This window comes from Marmota flaviventris, chromosome 8, assembly GCF_047511675.1.
Source record: "Marmota flaviventris isolate mMarFla1 chromosome 8, mMarFla1.hap1, whole genome shotgun sequence".
Taxonomy (NCBI): Eukaryota; Metazoa; Chordata; class Mammalia; order Rodentia; family Sciuridae; genus Marmota; species Marmota flaviventris.
The window spans coordinates 12,973,143-12,991,628 of record NC_092505.1 but is presented as its reverse complement, the minus strand read 5'-3'; the positions used below and the strand labels follow the sequence as shown (position 1 = coordinate 12,991,628).

General features: G+C 34.1%; 1 protein-coding gene across 1 annotated transcript; it reads right to left on the bottom strand.

Moving 5' to 3' along the window:
- Positions 1 to 17,218: 17,218 nt before the first annotated feature.
- LOC114087559 (keratin-associated protein 19-3-like) lies at positions 17,219 to 17,455 on the bottom strand. Its single transcript, XM_027929035.2, has 2 exons — positions 17,338 to 17,455; positions 17,219 to 17,283 (listed from the first exon to the last, which is right to left on the bottom strand). Exons 1-2 carry the CDS (start codon positions 17,453 to 17,455, stop codon positions 17,219 to 17,221), a joined length of 183 nt encoding a protein of 60 aa, XP_027784836.1.
- Between the last annotated feature and the right edge of the window lie 1,031 nt (positions 17,456 to 18,486).

Sequence of the window (18,486 nt, the reverse complement as noted above, 5' to 3'; positions counted from 1 at the left end):
AACAAATACAATAATGTTTGGTAGATGGTTTGTAATTTTCTTTTGATCTTAATATTTCAGGAAAATTTAAAAATAGTCAATTTGAATGAGAGGTAAGGCAGATTGTTCCAGAAATTTTTAGAAAGATAAGGTGTGATGTAATTATTGTGTGAGAGCAAGATACGGAATTTCATAAGGAATTTGGGAAGAATTTCTGGGTATGTCTAAGTAAGATTTGAAATATATATATATATATATATATATATATATATATATATATATATATATATATATATTCTAAGACAATTCTAAAAGGCTGTGCTTCTCCAAACCAAATCTTTTGTATATGTGTATAATGTGCAAAAAGTTGGATTTAAGCAAGGACTAGAGTTTCAAAAGACTACAATACAGAAAGGCAATAAATTTAAGTATGCTCAAAAGGATCTTATTAGATACCATACAGTGACTATTACCCTGGTAAAGATATAAGTAAGAATAAGCATCATGTACAGTAGGAATCTGATTAGGCACATAGTGTGTGATTGAAGAAAAAGAAAAGAACTTTTAAAAAGAGAAGGATAGCAATAAAAGGCCCTAAAATTGGGAAGCAGAGAAGGAAAACAGTTGAAGTAGAAGACAGGACCAGGGCACACATCAGAAATCTACAAAGGGTACCACAAGGGGCAAATACCAGGGTTAAAATAGAAGAGGACTAACTCAGTGTCTAAGTTCAAACATAAGAAAAAGTTCAACCAAGGCATGTGTAACAGATTGTGAGAAATCTCAGACTCTCTATGTATCGTTTTGGGGAGACAGGGTCCTAGGCAGGTTAGTGCTTCTGCCAACAGCACCCAGGAAGACCAGTGGTACTCAAGCTCACAGAACACAGCAAATATTTTTTGCTAAGAGATATAAAAGAGTCAAGGAGAGAACACAATTGAAAAGAAAATCTCCTTTCTCTATGACACTGAAGATTATTAAGAACCACAAATTATCACAAAGAAAATGGTCCATTTAACTTTACATTTGAGGAATGAGAGGACCCAATTTTAGAAGATACAAGAATATGTTTTCTTGAGATGATGCTCCTCAGATAGGAAGCATCATTTTAAGCAAAATCATGTAGAGCATGTTAATTTTAAAAACTTATTTGGCTATAACTTTTTAAAAACTTGTACTCATAAAAATAATCATGTTTACTCATACACACATATCAGAAAATTATTGTTTTGCAAAAAAAAACACACATATGAAAATCTTTAACCCATATAACTAATATAAGCACAAATGAAACCAATTTGTTATGCCAACAAAGACACTTTATTAGGAAAAAGTTACAGACTTTCACAAGTGAATTAAAGAGTATCAGCAATTCTCAAATGCAGCTGTTCTGCAAGGAACTCCATTTCTCTGACATTCTACTGGGAGGAAATGGTCTTTTTCTGCCCTGCTTTCTTCAAGCCACCTTCTGTAAGGATGTCTGACTTTACTGTTTTTTTTTTTTTTTAATGAGGTTAACAACATGCTTGGCTTTGAAGACAAGATAAAAAAAATCTTAATTCATCATTTAGAGAAATAGGAAGTTTCCAATGACTTTAGTGAGTCAAACACTTTTTAGTGGAACCCAGACAATCAATATCTTTGATAGAAAGAGATAGTAACAGCCCTGGCTAAATCTACCATAACCAGGAGAGCCAGAGTGAACCCTGCAGACATATACAGCCTTTTAAAGCCATTTAGGTTGAGGCCCTGGATACCAGAGAAACTGTCATGGATACTTACAGGAATGGGTTTTTAAATTAAATTACTTTTTTTTTTCCCTAGAGGGTCAGGAATTTTGGACAGACTCCTGAGTTACTCTGAGGTTGTCAGGGAACCTATCAGATTTAGACTTAACATCCTGTCTCTTTTGTACATTTGTTGGTGTTGTGCCATGTTAGCACAGGACTCTATAGGGGTTCACCTGGCAAACAGTCACAGGGAAGAAGCTCCCCTCCCTACTTGACAACTGGCCTTATGCTAACTTCAAATTTTAGCTAATTAGGACAAGATGGAACATGGGTGCCATTTTCACAAATGCACTGTGATACAAGCTTGAGATAAATCCCTAATTCTCTCCTTTATCTAGCTTAAGCCACTGTAACCATTTTATAAGATAAAGTCATCTTTAAATATTTTACCTCCATATGTGTTAGTTTGTCTTTTTAATTAGATGTACTGTACATTTGGCAAAAACTTAGATTTAGGAAATATGTTTCTAATTTATAGCACAACTTGATGTTTGATTCATTCTTTCATATGCTTTTGTTTTGATATTTTAGTCAAGGATTTTGCAGAAATTATTTATTGCTTTATTGGCTCTAGTGTGTTTTGTTATTGTTGTTTTGGGTACCTTGAGCTTTAATACATATCCAATCAGTGAATCTGATTGTTCTCCCATCTCTATTTTATGTCTTTTCTTTGTTTCTTCCCCCTCATTCTTCTCCTTTATTTGGCATGCTTAGACATTTATAAATTTAATTGATTTTTTTTTGCAAAGACTCGGTTTTAGATTTGTTTTTATTTATTCTATCACTCTTTTAAATTTATTTTTCTTCATTTAGATTTAATTTACCCTTCTTCCTCTAGTTTCTTTAGGTGAAAATACTGATTAATTATTTTTAAATCTTCATTTTCTAATATATGCATTTAATGGCAAAATATCCTCTATGTACTTATGTAGTTGCATCTTTCAATTTGATATTCTATTTTAATTTTAATTTATATTAAAATATTATAATTAACTTTGAAACTTCTTCTTTGGCCCATGGATAATTTAGTAGTATATTGTTTAATTTTGAATTTTTTATTCTTTATTTGTTTTGTTATTGTTAGTTGATTTTTTATGGGGAAGGGTTACTGAGAATTGAACTCAGGAGCACTGGGCCACTGAGCCACATCTCCAGCTGTATTTTTATACTTTATTTAGACACAACTCACTGAGTTCTTAGCACTTCATTTTTGCTGAGGCTGGCTTTGAACTTGGAATCCTCCTGCCTTGGCCTCTCAAGCTGTTGGGATTATAGGCATGCACCAGTGTACTTGGCTTATTAGTTGATTTTGTTATAGTTTAAGAATATATTTTGTATAATGTCTACTCATTTTGATTTTAAATTTTCTTAATGATTTACGATATGTTCTACCTTGGTGAACAGAGTGAGTACTTATGAGAAAAGTATGTATAATGTTCTGTGAATATTAGATCCAGTTGGTTGAGAGTGGTCACCCATATTCTTATTTGATCTGTCAAGTACTGAGACAGGAGTGTTAAGGGATCCAACTCTTAAATGTGCATTTGCCTAATTAGATGGGTCAAATTTTGCTTCATGCCTTGTGAAACTGTGTTGTTTGGCACACACATATGTAAGGAAGAGAAATGAAGTAAGTGTATATTGTAGATGTGGGGGATAAATAAGCCATTATCATTATATAACTTTCCTTTTGTCCCCCAATATCTTCCTTGATATGATTTCTGCTTTTCTTCTAGAATTAATATGGCCAATATTGCTTTCTTTTGCTTGGGATATCCATTGTGTTTTTCTCCATCCTTTTATGTTTAACTTGCCTGTTTTTGTTAAATTGGACTCTTTGCAAACTATATAGATAGCCTTGTTTTTCTGTCTAATGTGACAATCTCTATATTCTAAATAAGAATAATTAGACCATTCATAGTTAAACTGCTTCTTGATTACAATAATCAACTTGCTGTTTTCTAATGATTTAATTTTTTTCTTTGCTACTAGTTTCTTCTTATTCTGCTTGCTTGGGTTTTAATTTAGTGTTTATTATTATCTCATTTTATCTCCTCTATTGATTTGTAGTTTAGACTTTTTCAAATATTTTAATAGTTCCCTTAGATTTTGCTGTAATTCATGTTTGGATATCTGATTTCATATCCAACTGGTAAATACTGCTGCACACACTACATATTCCCATTTCCCTAAAACAGCATTACCAATTCTATGTCCTTTCTCATGATGTTATTGTCATGAGTCACAAAAATATTTAATTTTATTTCTACAGAGGTATAAGTATTCAGTGCCATTATTATTGCTTTGAACTATTGTATTTTACAGAAAATAAATTATAAATAATGTCTTGTTTTTAATTATTCCATGTGTACATTATCTGATTATGTCAAGTTTCTAATCATATTTCCCTTCTGCTTAAAGAAATTCTTTTAACAATGTTTGCTGAGTAGGTTTTCTAGTAATGATTTCCTCAATTAATTGTGTTTTTACTTTTGCTTGATTTTTAGAATATGTTTAGTCCTTCTTCATTGTAAATGGATACCTTTATTAGACACAGAATTTTGAGTAGGGAGTTTTATTTTTCTTATATCACTATAAAATTCAATACTGAAGCCTCCATGTTTTCACTTCATACTATTCTATTCCTCTGGATGTGGGGATTAATTACAAAGTGTCCTTGAGCTGCACTTTTGAAGCCCTGGCCTTAGCCGACTAAGGCTTCCTCGTTTACCTAGAAGAGAGGAGAAAAGTGTATGGGGGTAAGATTCTGGTGGTTGCCTCCTTTCTCCTCACCTGCAAGGGTGCTCAGGGTACAGATCAGTATGCTCAGGGTACAGATCACACACTACATTTTTGTACAGGTTAAGCCTCCTGTTCATCTTCTGTTCCCCAATATCAGATGGTGGGGGGTTTGAAGCTTTTCTATGGATTCTATCTGATTCTGTATGTGAGATCATCATGATGTCCTTGGAAGAGAAGTCAGCAATACAGTCCTTCAAAAGAGAAGCTAGAACCCCCAACACATGAACAGGTATCTAGAAGCTTCACCTTCCCACACTAGCCCACACTCCAACTTGAACATTCAGTGAAAATACTGAATTTATTCTACCTATTGGTTATATAGCATCTTGTGGCATCTCCCTCAGGGGAGAATATGTACACCCTCTACTTGATCATTATCCCTGTCACACACAAATCTGTATATTGTCACCATCGTGTGACTTACTGAGAATGCCAAAGGATTGAAATCATAATTCCTTGAAACTACCCTCTCATTTGGAATAATGTTGTAGATTCATGCAATTTATTATATATGTCAATGGCTCTTTGCTTTTTATTGTTGAGTAGAAATCCACTGTGTCTCTGTAGCATAGTTTGTATATCCACCCAGGATCTAAAAGATATTTAGGGTGCTTCAGCTTTTACCGCAACAAATAAAGCCCCTATGAACATTTGTCTATCTATATTACATTTTAAATATTTTTAAACATTAAATTACCTTCACTAAAAAAAATATAGATTCAACTCTGAAAGTAATTCCAAAGATTGTACCAAAATATTATTACAGAAAAAAAACTTTTAAATCACTAACTATGTATCTATTTAGTTCCCTAAGGGGAAAACTTATTCAGAAGTATGTAAATCAGTTTGCATTTACAGAATCACTGGCAGTCTGACTTCAGAGTACAACCTCGAATGTCAAGTAGTACTACTGCCTGCAGTAAAAGTCTGTCCATGTTGGTTCTATTAAGTGGCTTTTTGTAAATTATACAATTTTTTTTTCTCTTAAAAATTCCACTATAACTGTCTGGTGACAACAAAGCCTCCCTTTCCTTGACTCCCACTGTCAGAGCTGTCAGAGTGCTCCCTGGCACCCATTAGATTCCAAGATAGGAGTCGGGTCCTGGTCTATTGTGCACATAATTAAAGAAAAATGTGATATTGCTTTATGTGTGGTCTCAGAACTCTGCTCTTCCAGATAAGGGGGACAGAATAGCACACTTCTCCTGAGAATGAGGGCTCACAGAACACTAATATGTTTTATGAAAAATAAATGATATTTCTAAAATCCACATCTGCTCCCTAAAACCATCTGTATCTTTTCTGTCCCCCCCCCCCACGTTTTTTGTTTTGGACATTTAACTGATTTTTTAATATCAACCTCAAAATTCATAATACTCACTGGAAATCTCACATTTATTATATCACATTCCTTCAGTAGAAATGTTTTATTTTAATTGAAAATAAAATATATATTTTTCACTAGAAATATGTTGTTTTAACAAATGTACACATTGTGGAATGGCTAAGTGAAGCTCATAAGAATATGCAGTACCTCATGGAGTTATCATGTATATTTTTGGGGAGGGAGTGAAAATATTTACAATTTTTATTAATGTAAAAATTCCTAAATAGATTAACTGCAGTCATTATGCTGTATCACATCTCTCTTAAACTTATTCCTTCTGAGTAAAATGTTATATGCTTTGACCAACATTTTCTCATTTCCAGCAACATGTAACCACCCATATACTTTCTACTTCTTTGATTTGAAGCATCCCACCCCTAAGATCAGCAAGATCAAGTGCTACTTGCTTTCTTTGTCTGGTTTATTTCTTCTCACATACTGTTCTCCAGGTTTATCTAGGTTGCTACAACTTACAGGACTTCCTTTAAGATGGAATAGTTCTTCAGTGGGTATGTATGCCAAACTTATTTACCTATCCTTTAGTTTTTAGAAAATTTTCATTTAATAATTCTACTCTACAAATGTGGTAGCACAAATTCTATCTACAGCCCCTCAGAATTATTTTCATTAAATTAATAGTCTTATTTATTAAGGAAACCAAGCTCATAGTGATCGGTCTTTGTTATGTCCTTAGTATATTCTGTCATCCAAACATCCTAACCTATGAAAAGGAACCAAATTCACATGAACATCAACCCTTTTGAGACAGTCCCTACACATAATTGGAAAGGCAAAAGTGACAGCCTGCAGAGGCTAACTAGTTCAAGGTTACAGAGTAAAGAGTAGCAGAGCCAAACTCATGCAAATCTTTACTCAGCCCAGTGATTAATTGTTAATTTATGTCTTATCACTTATAAACACACAGGAAATGATGTGTGAAGACAGGATGTAGCACAACTAAGAAATGAGTTCTCATAAATAGGTAGCTGTGAAAAATTTCAAGTTATCAGGCTTAAGTTCACCTCACACTCTGTAGTCTACTTTGTCAAGTTCATGTATGGTATCTAATTATCAAATAATGAAAACAGTTATTCAGTACAAAATAGGAATAATTAACAACAACCACTGGAAATGAATTACAGATGGATATGCAGAGCCAAACTGTAGACTATGGACTATGAAAGTTGTCACATCCAAATCTAGTCACAGCACAGAATTCCTTTGTTGTTTGTATTGTAGGTCATGATGCCAGAAGTGAAGTCTTGGGTTTCATATACTTGGTGGTATTCATTGTAACTACCTAGACCGTGAATTTCATATTAATTTAAGAATGGGTATAAAAAAATCCATGAAACCTGGCATGGTTGTGCCCGTCTATAATTCCAGCGGCTCAGGAGGCTGAAACAGGAGGATTCCAAGTTCAATCCAGCCTCACCAAGGGTGAGGCACTAAGGAACTCAGTGAGATCTAACTGTAAATAAAATATAAAATAAGGCTGGAAATGTGGCTTCCTGGTTGAGTGCCTCTGAGTTCAATCCCCAGTACGGGAGGTGGGGTGGGGGAAGAAGGATCCATAAAGATGTGTCAAGTTCTCCTTCCAAGCAAAAACTGAAGAAACAAGTCAATAAAACCATTTTGTCCTATTTGATAGGAGGTATGAGCTTGCTTTTAGAGGCAGCCTGTTAGTTTCCTTTCTACTTAGCTTATACTCTTCAAAACTGGTCTTTACCTATAATAAGAAATGGAGGTTATATTTTCAAAGCACTCCTTTCTACAATTATAAGTTTTATAAATAGCTTTCCAGACATCAAGCAGTTCTCCTATAAAATAACCTAACATATTCCTAAGCATTAATTATGCCATCTTGATAAAAGTATTATTAAATCTCATTCATTATCCATATCATTTTCCTTTTATCATAAATAAATAATAGAATTTACTCACAAAAATAACACAGCTGAAAATCCATGTTACTTCTTCCTTCATGGTCAGTCACTGGTTTCTAAAACATATTGACAAAATTGTCTAAAATAATTGAGAATGTGAACTAATAATTTAAAAGCATGCAACCAACAGGGGTTGCATAAAGAAATGCAATTCAAATTATTGAAAAGTCACTTTACAAAGTAGAGGATCCATGAATTATACTAGCATTCATCAGGCATATTTAAATTTCCTTAATGAAGGGAACACTTGAAAAATTATTTATTCTTTTATACTCTAGATTTCTCAAGTAAAAAATAAAATAATTAGAATTTTTTTCTAAAATTATAAAATTCCATTTCTGTGAATATTTAGAAAATCTACAAGCTTAAGACACAAAATGATAAATCTGATCATCATAGTGAGAGAATTCATGGAATTACTGTCAATAAGAAATACAATGGAAGCTATAAGTTTTGGTGTTTTAATTAAAAACAGTGCAGGATGGTTTTGCAACAGCTCATTCATCCACCACTCATATCCTGTAAGAAATCTGCTAAACAAACTTGTTCCGGAGTTCAGAGGCAAGGCTTTATTCTAATAGAAAACATCTTATTTCCTCTCGTCCACTCCCATCTCTGAAAATACCATTTAACTTAGGTTTAATTCCCTGAATTCTTTTGAAGGATTATGGAGTAATATAGATTAAATAGAGCATTGTAATCATCTTTCCATTTTCTAAAAATATTCTACAAATCTTAAGGATGGCATTCAGTTATGAAGGTATAATAAAATACCTTGTTCAAAAGCCCAGTCAGGGTTTTACATGATTGCTTCCTGTGGAAAACCGAAAGGATACACTGAGAAAGTCTTCTAGAAATGAAGAAAGTATAGAATTGAACCCAAATATTTATTTTGTCATTTGCATAGTAAGACATTTGAAGAAAGTTTGAAGTAGGTTTTTGGAATGTTTAGGCTTATGTAAGAGGTGAAAAGAAAAGACGTGGAGGAAAGCATATATTCTTCAAAGAATTGGAAATCTCTATGGCAGTGAATATTTGCAGAAAAACTTGTTTTGAAAATAGTCAATTTGAAGAGATAATAAAAACCACAAACTGGCTTTCTGAAATCAATAATAAGCTGTCTTGGGATAATGCCTCTGTTTTTGATGATGAGGTAGTTTGGTGGTACACATTTATGAGAAGATGCAAATTAAAATCACAAGCTGTCTAATAGACAAGTATAAATGACCCTTGAAATGTCAGTTTAAACACAATCCATTCTGAATTAAAGTCATCATTTTGTCTTTCCAAATATCCTGCACTTGTAGGAAGGCATAATTAGAATTGTGAAAGGAATTTTAAGACTGAAATAAAAAAAATCTTATGCTGAATTCCTTGGTTCTATCCTATCAACTATTAATTATATGATTTAATTAAAATAATATTAAATAAAAAATATAGATGACTGTTTGGGGATGAACTATGTCTTTCTTCAAGAAGATTATGTTGAAGTCTTAAAACCCCAGTCCTGTGAGTGATTTAATCAAGTTGCATGAGGTCATTGAAGCAGGCCTTGCTTTAACACAACAGGTCAGGGTGACTGGTGTCCTTACACAATGATGAAATCTGGACCCAGAGAAAGAAACCACAAGAAGAGGAGATGGAGATGCAGGGAGAGCAGCGCATGGTGGTGAAGGCAGAGGTTGGAGTTAACCAGAGGCACACACAGGTATAGCACAGGGGCCAGCAGACACCATGCTGGTTCCCCTGCAGGTGTCAGAGGGAAGGTGACCCAGGAAGTTACCTTGTGTTGGAATAACTTTCAGTTTACAGCTAGCAGCTAGCAGCTATGAGCAGCTCCGAGTGCTAGAAGAATCTCCACTCATTCAGGCCTGATAGGAGCGCCTGCAGGATGGGATGCTAGGAGCCTTTGTGAAACCACAGCCTTAGCACTTGGGTTAGCGTGGCCAAGCTGCCAGGCCAGGAAACTGATAGTCAGGACCTTCAGGAATGGAACTCCTAATTTAGAAACCCCCTCCTCTAGGGACAAAGACCCTTCCTGATGATAGCAATATTTAGAGCATTCTCATAGTGTGGTTACATTAGGCATAAGATGATTGGCTTATGGATACTATCTTGCTCATGTATGATTGACGGGCACGCCCCACTCAAACCCTATAACAATTGTATGCATTCCAAAAATAAACTGAGCTACTGGACAATGACCTGAGGTGGGTCTCCAGCCAGTTCTCTCACCAGCTCCGGAGTCTGTGTGTTGATTCCATTTCTACCCCTCTGTGACAAGGTAGCCGCCAAGCAACTAATTGACCAAGACCACAGCAACCTTGGTCTTGGAATTCCAGCTTCCAGAAATGGGGGACAATTTTTCCTCTTTTAAACACAGTTACTTGTAGGTTTTTGAGAAGTTAACACACTCAGCTACTGTGTCTTTTACACCATGATATGTGTGTGTGTGTGTGTGTGTCTGCAACAGTTCTCTGCAGTAGACATTATCACCAGGTTTAATTGAAAAAATAAAATAATATCTGTGCAGTTAAGATGCTTGATTTAATTCACAGTTGGTGATAAAGAAGAAATATAAACCCTCCTTGTTTTCAAAAAGGCATGTGTCCCCCACTATCCTAACTACTATTTAGAGTGGTTTGAGGGCTTAAAATACATCTTTATATCTTAATTTCTATGTTTTGGAGTATTATTAGAAATATGTGTGTGTAATTATATCTCTATATAGTTATATATGAATATTATAATATATTCATAATTATTATCATAATAATTATATATACCAAAATATCTAACATGAATTTGTCAGAAATCTTAATAACCTCCCCCTTTCTTAATAATTCTTATTAATTAGTTCTCAATAATTAAATGTTTATCAAGCTCATGTTGTGTCCAAGGCATATTTCTAGACATTTCACTGTGAGTTCAAGGCTGCTTAACTTCAAGACATATACAAAGGATGTTTATTTAGTCTTTGGGTTTTTTTTATTTTATTTATCCTTCAGGTAACTATATATGAATCCACAGAGGATTAAAACTGCAATATCCTTCCCTTTTCTCCATCTTTTGTTATGTCTTACAGAAAGGAAAATCAAAGCAGTCACATAGGATACCAACCAACATAAGTAGTAAGAGAAACTTACTATGTTCTTCCTTTTTGTTGAAATCTTGCTTTAAGTTCCCTTGCCATCCAACATCTGGTAATTAGATATATTTTCATTGGTTATGCAAAGAAAGACTAGCCTTCTACACATAACTAAGAAAAAATAGATCTCATTCCTATAAGGTTGTACTATAAAGTAAATATATATATTTAAGAAAACATAAAAAAGTTAAAATATTTATAAAGCAACTACACTTTGAATAAGAATATAACACAAAACATCATTCTTACATATACATAAAGTATATATATGTATATGTGTGTGTTTGTCTGTATGTGTGTAATACCAAGGATTGAACCCAGGGATGCTTGACCATTGAGCCACATCTCAGCCCTTTTTATTTTTTACTTTAAGACAGAAGTTGACTTTGAACTGATAATCCTACTGTCTCAGACTCCCAAGCTGCTGGGATTACAGGGAATGCCACTATTTCTATGTTAGAAATAATTTTGAAGCATAATAATTAGCCTGTGTGATAAGATGAAAACTAACTAATATTAATAAATAAATTCGAATAAATGAATTTTGCCATTCAAAGAAAATAGCCTATTGAAAATTGGTAACAGAGATGCCCAAATGTCCTCATCTGTGAAATTACCCATCACTTCATGGAATGAAATGTGGTTATTGATCTTAGAAAAGCTAACTGTAGGATGATATCAGGATTAAAGGCATCCCAAAGCACCTGTCTTTCTTTCTCCCACTCCCCGTTCAGTAGAATTCAGAGTCCACATTTTCCATAGCATGAAGGGTGGCTTCAGTCATATTGATAGCTTCATAGCCAGAGCTGGACCACAGCACTCACAGAATCCTCATTCTATGACCTCAGTGGTAGGAAAGACAATCTCATTAATTACTTAGGCTTTTATTTAGAATCATTTTCCCTGATTCCAAAAAAAATGCATGGTGTCTATGTTGACAATGACATGGTGTCTTCAAAGATTGCACACGAGAACACTACCACTTAAAAAATTCTCTGGCCAAGAATCATGGAATCATTTGTTATGACTCAGAATAATGGATGCACTCTTTATCAAATGACGTCAATATAATGGGAAACTATACCTGATTTTTCCAGTAGGACAAATAAAAGTTGATGATTCTTGTTCAAAATGCATAAATATGTCACTTTCCCAGTCTATTTTGTTAGAATTTTGAAAAATTTAAATTTTTTTATTGAAATTGAAATTTTAATTGTTTAAAAGATTGACCATCATTATACTCTCTTTTTAAGAAATTTGTTTTTATTCCTCTTGGTACACTTAATTTAATAATATGTTCTCAAAGAATTGACAGTGAATTTAGCATTATATAACCATCTCTAATTTACTGGAATGTTTAAGGTTATATGAGAATTCAGCACAATTTCTCTTTTTGACACATTACCCTGAGTTTTCAAAATCATCAACAAAAAATGATAAAAATCCTTTCCTACATAAGACACTTGTTTTTATTCCTTCAGAATGCTTAAATTTTTTTTCTGTCCATGTGTAATATTTGTCTAATACTGTTGGGTTTATTTGAGTCAAAGGAAATGTAAATCAATTTAAAAAAGATTCAGTGGCACTAAACATAGGTAGTTCTACTCTGATAGTTATCTACAGATGGGACTCCAGCTCCAAGATTCATTTTATGAAAGCATCAACAAGACAAGAACCTAAATTATCTAGTGGATATGAATCATCCTTACTGGAAAGATAACACAAACCACCATTTTATTGCTCATGAGTCAACAGAATTCATTTTTACATTCAAACCACAAAATATGAATCGAAATTATGCATCATTTTATAAATGCAATGAATGCTCATTGCTCTTTAAATGGTATAAATGGCAATCTTAAAAAATTTCATGTAAGTCATCTGTGAGGGCCTCAGCATTCCTTACCATGTGCAGTAAAGGCTCAAGCTTAAGTGGAGTGCCCTAAAAAGACACAAAATTATATTATCTCCTTCAAGGACTTTCAGACCCAAACCTACCCTCAGGTAAAACATACGTCTGATTAAAAGCAAATCTCTTTGACCTACAAGAGAATCAAGAAAGAGAGGTCAGAATATTCATTATGACAACTAATAATATTATCTGAAAGATACATTCAGTATCATTACGTGCTAGTGTGTGTGTGTGTGTGTGTGTGTGTGTGTGTGCGCGCGCGCTGCTGGGACTCGATCCCAGGCTTTCACTCATGCTAGGCGAATGTTCTACCACTGAACTACATCCTCAGCCTACAGTTTTCTTAAAATTCGATGCATTTTTCTAAGTAAATAAACACAAACTATGCTTTTGTAAAATAATTTCTTTACAATCAAATTGATAACTTGAAAACACTTTCACATACATTTTTTTCTTCTGGTGCTATCAAACACCATCTGTGCATTTTCATGGAACATATTATCTTCTCCATTTTAGAAACACATTTTCATTTGTAGGATTGAACGTAGAATTTGAAAGTAGACTTATGAGAGTTCATAATCAATTATAAAAGGCTAAGAGATTACCTTCAGGTTATAAAAGGAAATAAATGAGGCTTTGGTGTGATTCATATAGTTTCATGTCTAAGTCGAATTGTCTGGAGGAAATTATGAAAAATCAGTTTTGAAAAATCAGAAATAAAATAATTAAACTTATAATTCTGTCTCTTAAGAGGATTTGGAAATAAATTTGTCATTATTTTTCTAACTTTTTAGTATTTTAATTCTGTCATTGGAGGAACAGTAAGACTTAATCAATAACTTTTTGGATCACAGAATTTTATTGTTATGTTAATCATTTTTTTTCCTTAACAAATGTTCATTGAGGCACTGCATGAAGGTAAAGGTTATGTAAAGACCCTGCTTCAAAACCCATGTATTCTGAGAGAGAAATGAGTGATCTCCATCACTGATCTGTAATACAGTCACTGACCATCATAGGCACAAATATGCCAGTTCTATATTTCTGTGATCTGACAAAGAAACTTGGGAAGACTAATTTTAGATCTAAATTAATTTTCACAATAAGATTTTTAATTTTATTTCATAATAATTTGACATGCTTAACTATTGTTTTTTTAATAGCATACAATTATCTCATAAGACACAAATGCACCATAAACATATATTGGAGAAAAGATAGCCTCTTCAACAACTGGTGCTGAGAAAACTAGAAATCTATAGCCAGCAGAATAAAATTTAACCCCTATCTCTCACCCTGCACAAAACTCAGCTCAAAGTGGATAAAAGACGTAAGCATTGGATCTAAACCCTGCACCTACTAGAAAAAAATATGCAAGCCCAAATTTCCATCATGTCGGCTTAGAAACTGACCTCCTCAACAAGACTCTTACAGTGCAAGAAGTAAAATCAAGAATCAATAAATGGGATGGTATCAAACTAAAATCTTCTCCACAGCAAGGAAATAATCAAAAACATGAATAGAGAGCCTACAGAATAGGAAAAAATATTTGCCACTTGCACCTCAGATAGAGGACTGATCTCCAGGATATATAAAGAACTCAAAAACACTTAACACTAAAAAAACAAATAACCCAGTCAATAAATGGGCAAAGGAACTGAACAGGCACTTCACATAATAAATGCAACTGGTCAACAAATATATGAAAAAAAATGGTCAACATCTCTAACAATTAGAGAAATTCTAATTAAAAATACACTGAGATTTCATTTCACTCCTGTCAGAATGGCAACAATCAAGAAATCAAGCAACAATAAATGTTGGCAAGGATGTTGGGAAAAGGATATACTCATACATTGTTGGTGTCACTGCAAATAAGTACAACCACTATGGAAAGCAGTATGGAGATTTCTCAAAAAGCTTGGAATGGAACCACGATTTACAGTTATACCATTCCTTGTTATACATCAAAAGCAGTTAAAATTAGCACATTATAGTAACACAGCCACATCAATGTTTATAGCAGCTCAATTTACAATAGCTAAGCTATGGAACCAAGCTAGGTGGCCTTCAACACATGAATGGATAAAGAAAATGTGGTATATATAATGGAATATTACTCAGTCTTAAATAAGAATGACTTGATGACTTTTGCTTATAAATGAATATATCTGGAGATTATCATGCAAAGTTAAATAAACCAATCAAAAAAAAACGAAAGGCCAAATGTTCTGTTTGACATGTGAACACTAATACACAATAAGAAGTGAAGGGAAAGGGAAGAATAGAAGTTCACTGGATCACAAAAAGGGGAATGAAGGGAAGGGAAAATGGATGGGAAAAGGAAAGACAGTAGAATGAATTGGACATAACTTTCCTGTGTTCATATCTGAATACACAATCAGTGAAACTCCACATCATGTATAAGCACAATAATGGAACCCTAGTTAGAATAAGTTATACTCCATGTATTTATAATATGTCAAAATATACTCTACTGTTATGTATACCTAAGAAGAACAAATAACACAAAATTATTTATCAAAAATATCAAAGAGTAGATTCAAATGTTTTCATCACAAAAAATATGTATGTGAAATGATGGACTTGTTATATTTTTTTAATTTAAAAATAACAATATTAGAAAGAAGAGAATCTAAGTACCAGATAGATATTCCCCCCAAAAATCATCAAATGACCATGCCTATAGGCAAAAACTATTAAACACGCAAGCATTGCAACATATGAACTGAATGGTTCTGTTCACATCATTATTAAGAACTTATTTAAAATAAACAGAGCATGAGCTTTCCACAGGAACAGAATGCTCTTTCAGTTTTATTATTTTGTCTTTTGATATAATTCTCATGCTGAATCTGCTCCAAATCTTCCAAGTATACAAAGTCCTTGCACCAACTCTTAGGTAATGTTCTCTGGAGAGTTGAACGCTCCTGAATGGTAGCATAAAAATATTGCACACTGGGAGAGGTTGCACATAGAAACGGAACTTTACCAGGAGGTTTCAAGTGATATAAAGTTTAGGGACCTACAGTAAACCTACTGGAAACAAATTATGGAACGGCATACTGCAGGAAACTAAATTGTAAATGCACTCCCAGTACTTTTTAACTCTGACAGTGTCCAGGCTGATGTTTGAGAAATATCTTTTTGAAAGTAAGACCCTAAATCTATATGTGGGAAAAAAGAAATTCAATTAAACAAAGTCACTAACTTGTCAAGGAAGTAAAGTAGATTTATAAATGGTCAGTATTTAAAAATTAGCAAGGAGCTGAGGTACATGCCTATAATTCCAGCAGCTTAGGAGACTGAGGCAGGAGGATTATGAGTTCAAAGCCAGCCTTGGCAACTTATCAAGGCCCTAAGCAACTCAATGAGACCTTGTCTCTAAAACAAATACAAAAGAGGGTTGGGTTATGTGACTCAGTGGTTGAGCACTCTGGATGCCAAAAAAAAAAATAAAATAAAAATGAAAATTGACCTGGATATACATAAAGAACATCATGAATTTGAAAATGCCACATTGTGTACATGGAACTTTTTATATCAGTATTGGCACCTTATACATTATTACAAATAATATTTTGCATCAAATTCATATTTATTTATAATTTATTTTCTGAGGTCACCATAGATTCACTGTCCTTTCATAACAATCCTCAGAACACAAACCTATTTATTAAAATAAAATTTGTAATTATTTAGTACCAAATCATAAAAGTGATAGTGCTTAGAATTCTATTATAAAAAGCACAAAAATCACTGAAAACAAATGAGAAGTAACATAAGAAATCAACATTCTTTCTATCTTGTTCTTCCATATCTTTAGCCCTTAGAATGTTACTTAGCACATGGAGACATGTAGAGAACACATACTGAATTAAATTTATTGTTGAAACAAAACATCAGTTCAGGAGAAAAAAAATATCTAACATCCTGATGTAAATACCAAATTCCAATTTGAAATGAATGGATGAAGCCATGTTTGCTAGGTCAATGAAACATATTTATTAAAAATCATTTTTAAACATAGGTCAGACATGGTCACAAGAAATGCTAGTGGGGAACAGTTCGTTTTAATGGGAAGATTCCAGTTTCTACTAGAATTGGTGACGGGGCCTTCTGGAGCTTGAAGTCAACAAATATTAGTTGTTTCTGCTACATCCAGAAAAGCATTTCCTCACTGAAGCATATAGGCAGGAGTGCGGCGGTAGAGTCTGAGAATCAGCTAGCTTTTTAGTAGAATCCAGAGATTCCGTATCCTCCACAGCATGATGGGCGGTAGCATCCATATCCATAGCCTCCATAGCCAGAGCCATATCCATAGCCTCCAAATCCAGAGCTACATCCATAACCTCCAAAGCCAGAGCCATATCCGTAGCCTCCATAGCCACAGCCATAGCCCAGTCTGCGGAAGCTGCCACAGCCACAGCCATAGCCCAGGCCTCCGTAGTAGCTGCTGTAGTAGCTCATGGTGTCAGGAGTGGTGAGTTGGTTTGACAATGAAGGAGATGTATCTGCGTGTGTGTCCTCTAGTGTCCCAGAAAGTTTTTATACCCTCAGTAGTGGGTGTGGTCAACAAAAACAGGTGACCTCATTTCCATATAAAAGAACAATTTAGTTTATGAATTCCTTCAGATTGTTCTTTTCTTACTAAACAAAGTATCCAAACTCTTGTTAAAGAACTGTTAGTGGTAATTATTATATTTTAATGAGTTTACATTCCTAAAAACAAAATGTTTCTTGCATGAACAAGGATTCCAGAATCTTCAGAGGCCAGGCTGCTGTTCTCATTAAAATGGTCTAATCTGGGTGATGGCATCCAGTGGTCTGTAATTGTGTAACCTCAAAATACTTTCTTTTTCATTTGCATCGGATTGTTTTAGCTATCGATCATTCCCAGGACCCAAGGTCTCCTGTCCATGATAGTCAGGGACTACTTACCCATAAAGTCACTAGGGATTTCCAGAGAGTCAAATTTAGAGGAAACCTTGTATTTTGACTCATTTGAACTTGGCATTTGACACAACTGCCCTCCTCCTCCATTCAATTTTCTGTGGGACTTTCTTCTTTTAAATTCTATGGCAAATATTTGATTAGCTTCCTCTATCATTCCCTCACTAGCCTTCCCAGTTCCTATTCATCCATTAATGTGAAAAGTGTATTATTTTTTTGTGGGGCATGATGGCACAACCCTATAATCCCAGTGGCTCAGGAGGCTAAGGCAGGAGGATCACGTGTTCAAAGCTAGCCTCAGCAATAATGAGGCACTAAGCAACTCAGTTGAGACCCTGTCTCTAAATAAAATACAAAATAGGGCTGGGGATGTGGCTCAGTGCACCTGAGTTCAATCCCTGTTAACACCCCTCAAAAAAAAAAGCATATCTTTTCTTTCTCAATCAAATTCAGAAATTTAATTAAGTATTATTTTCAATATTTAAAATATTTAAAAGTCCTCTCTAAACATCAGCTTCACTCTAAACATCAGCTCCACTATTCTGGGT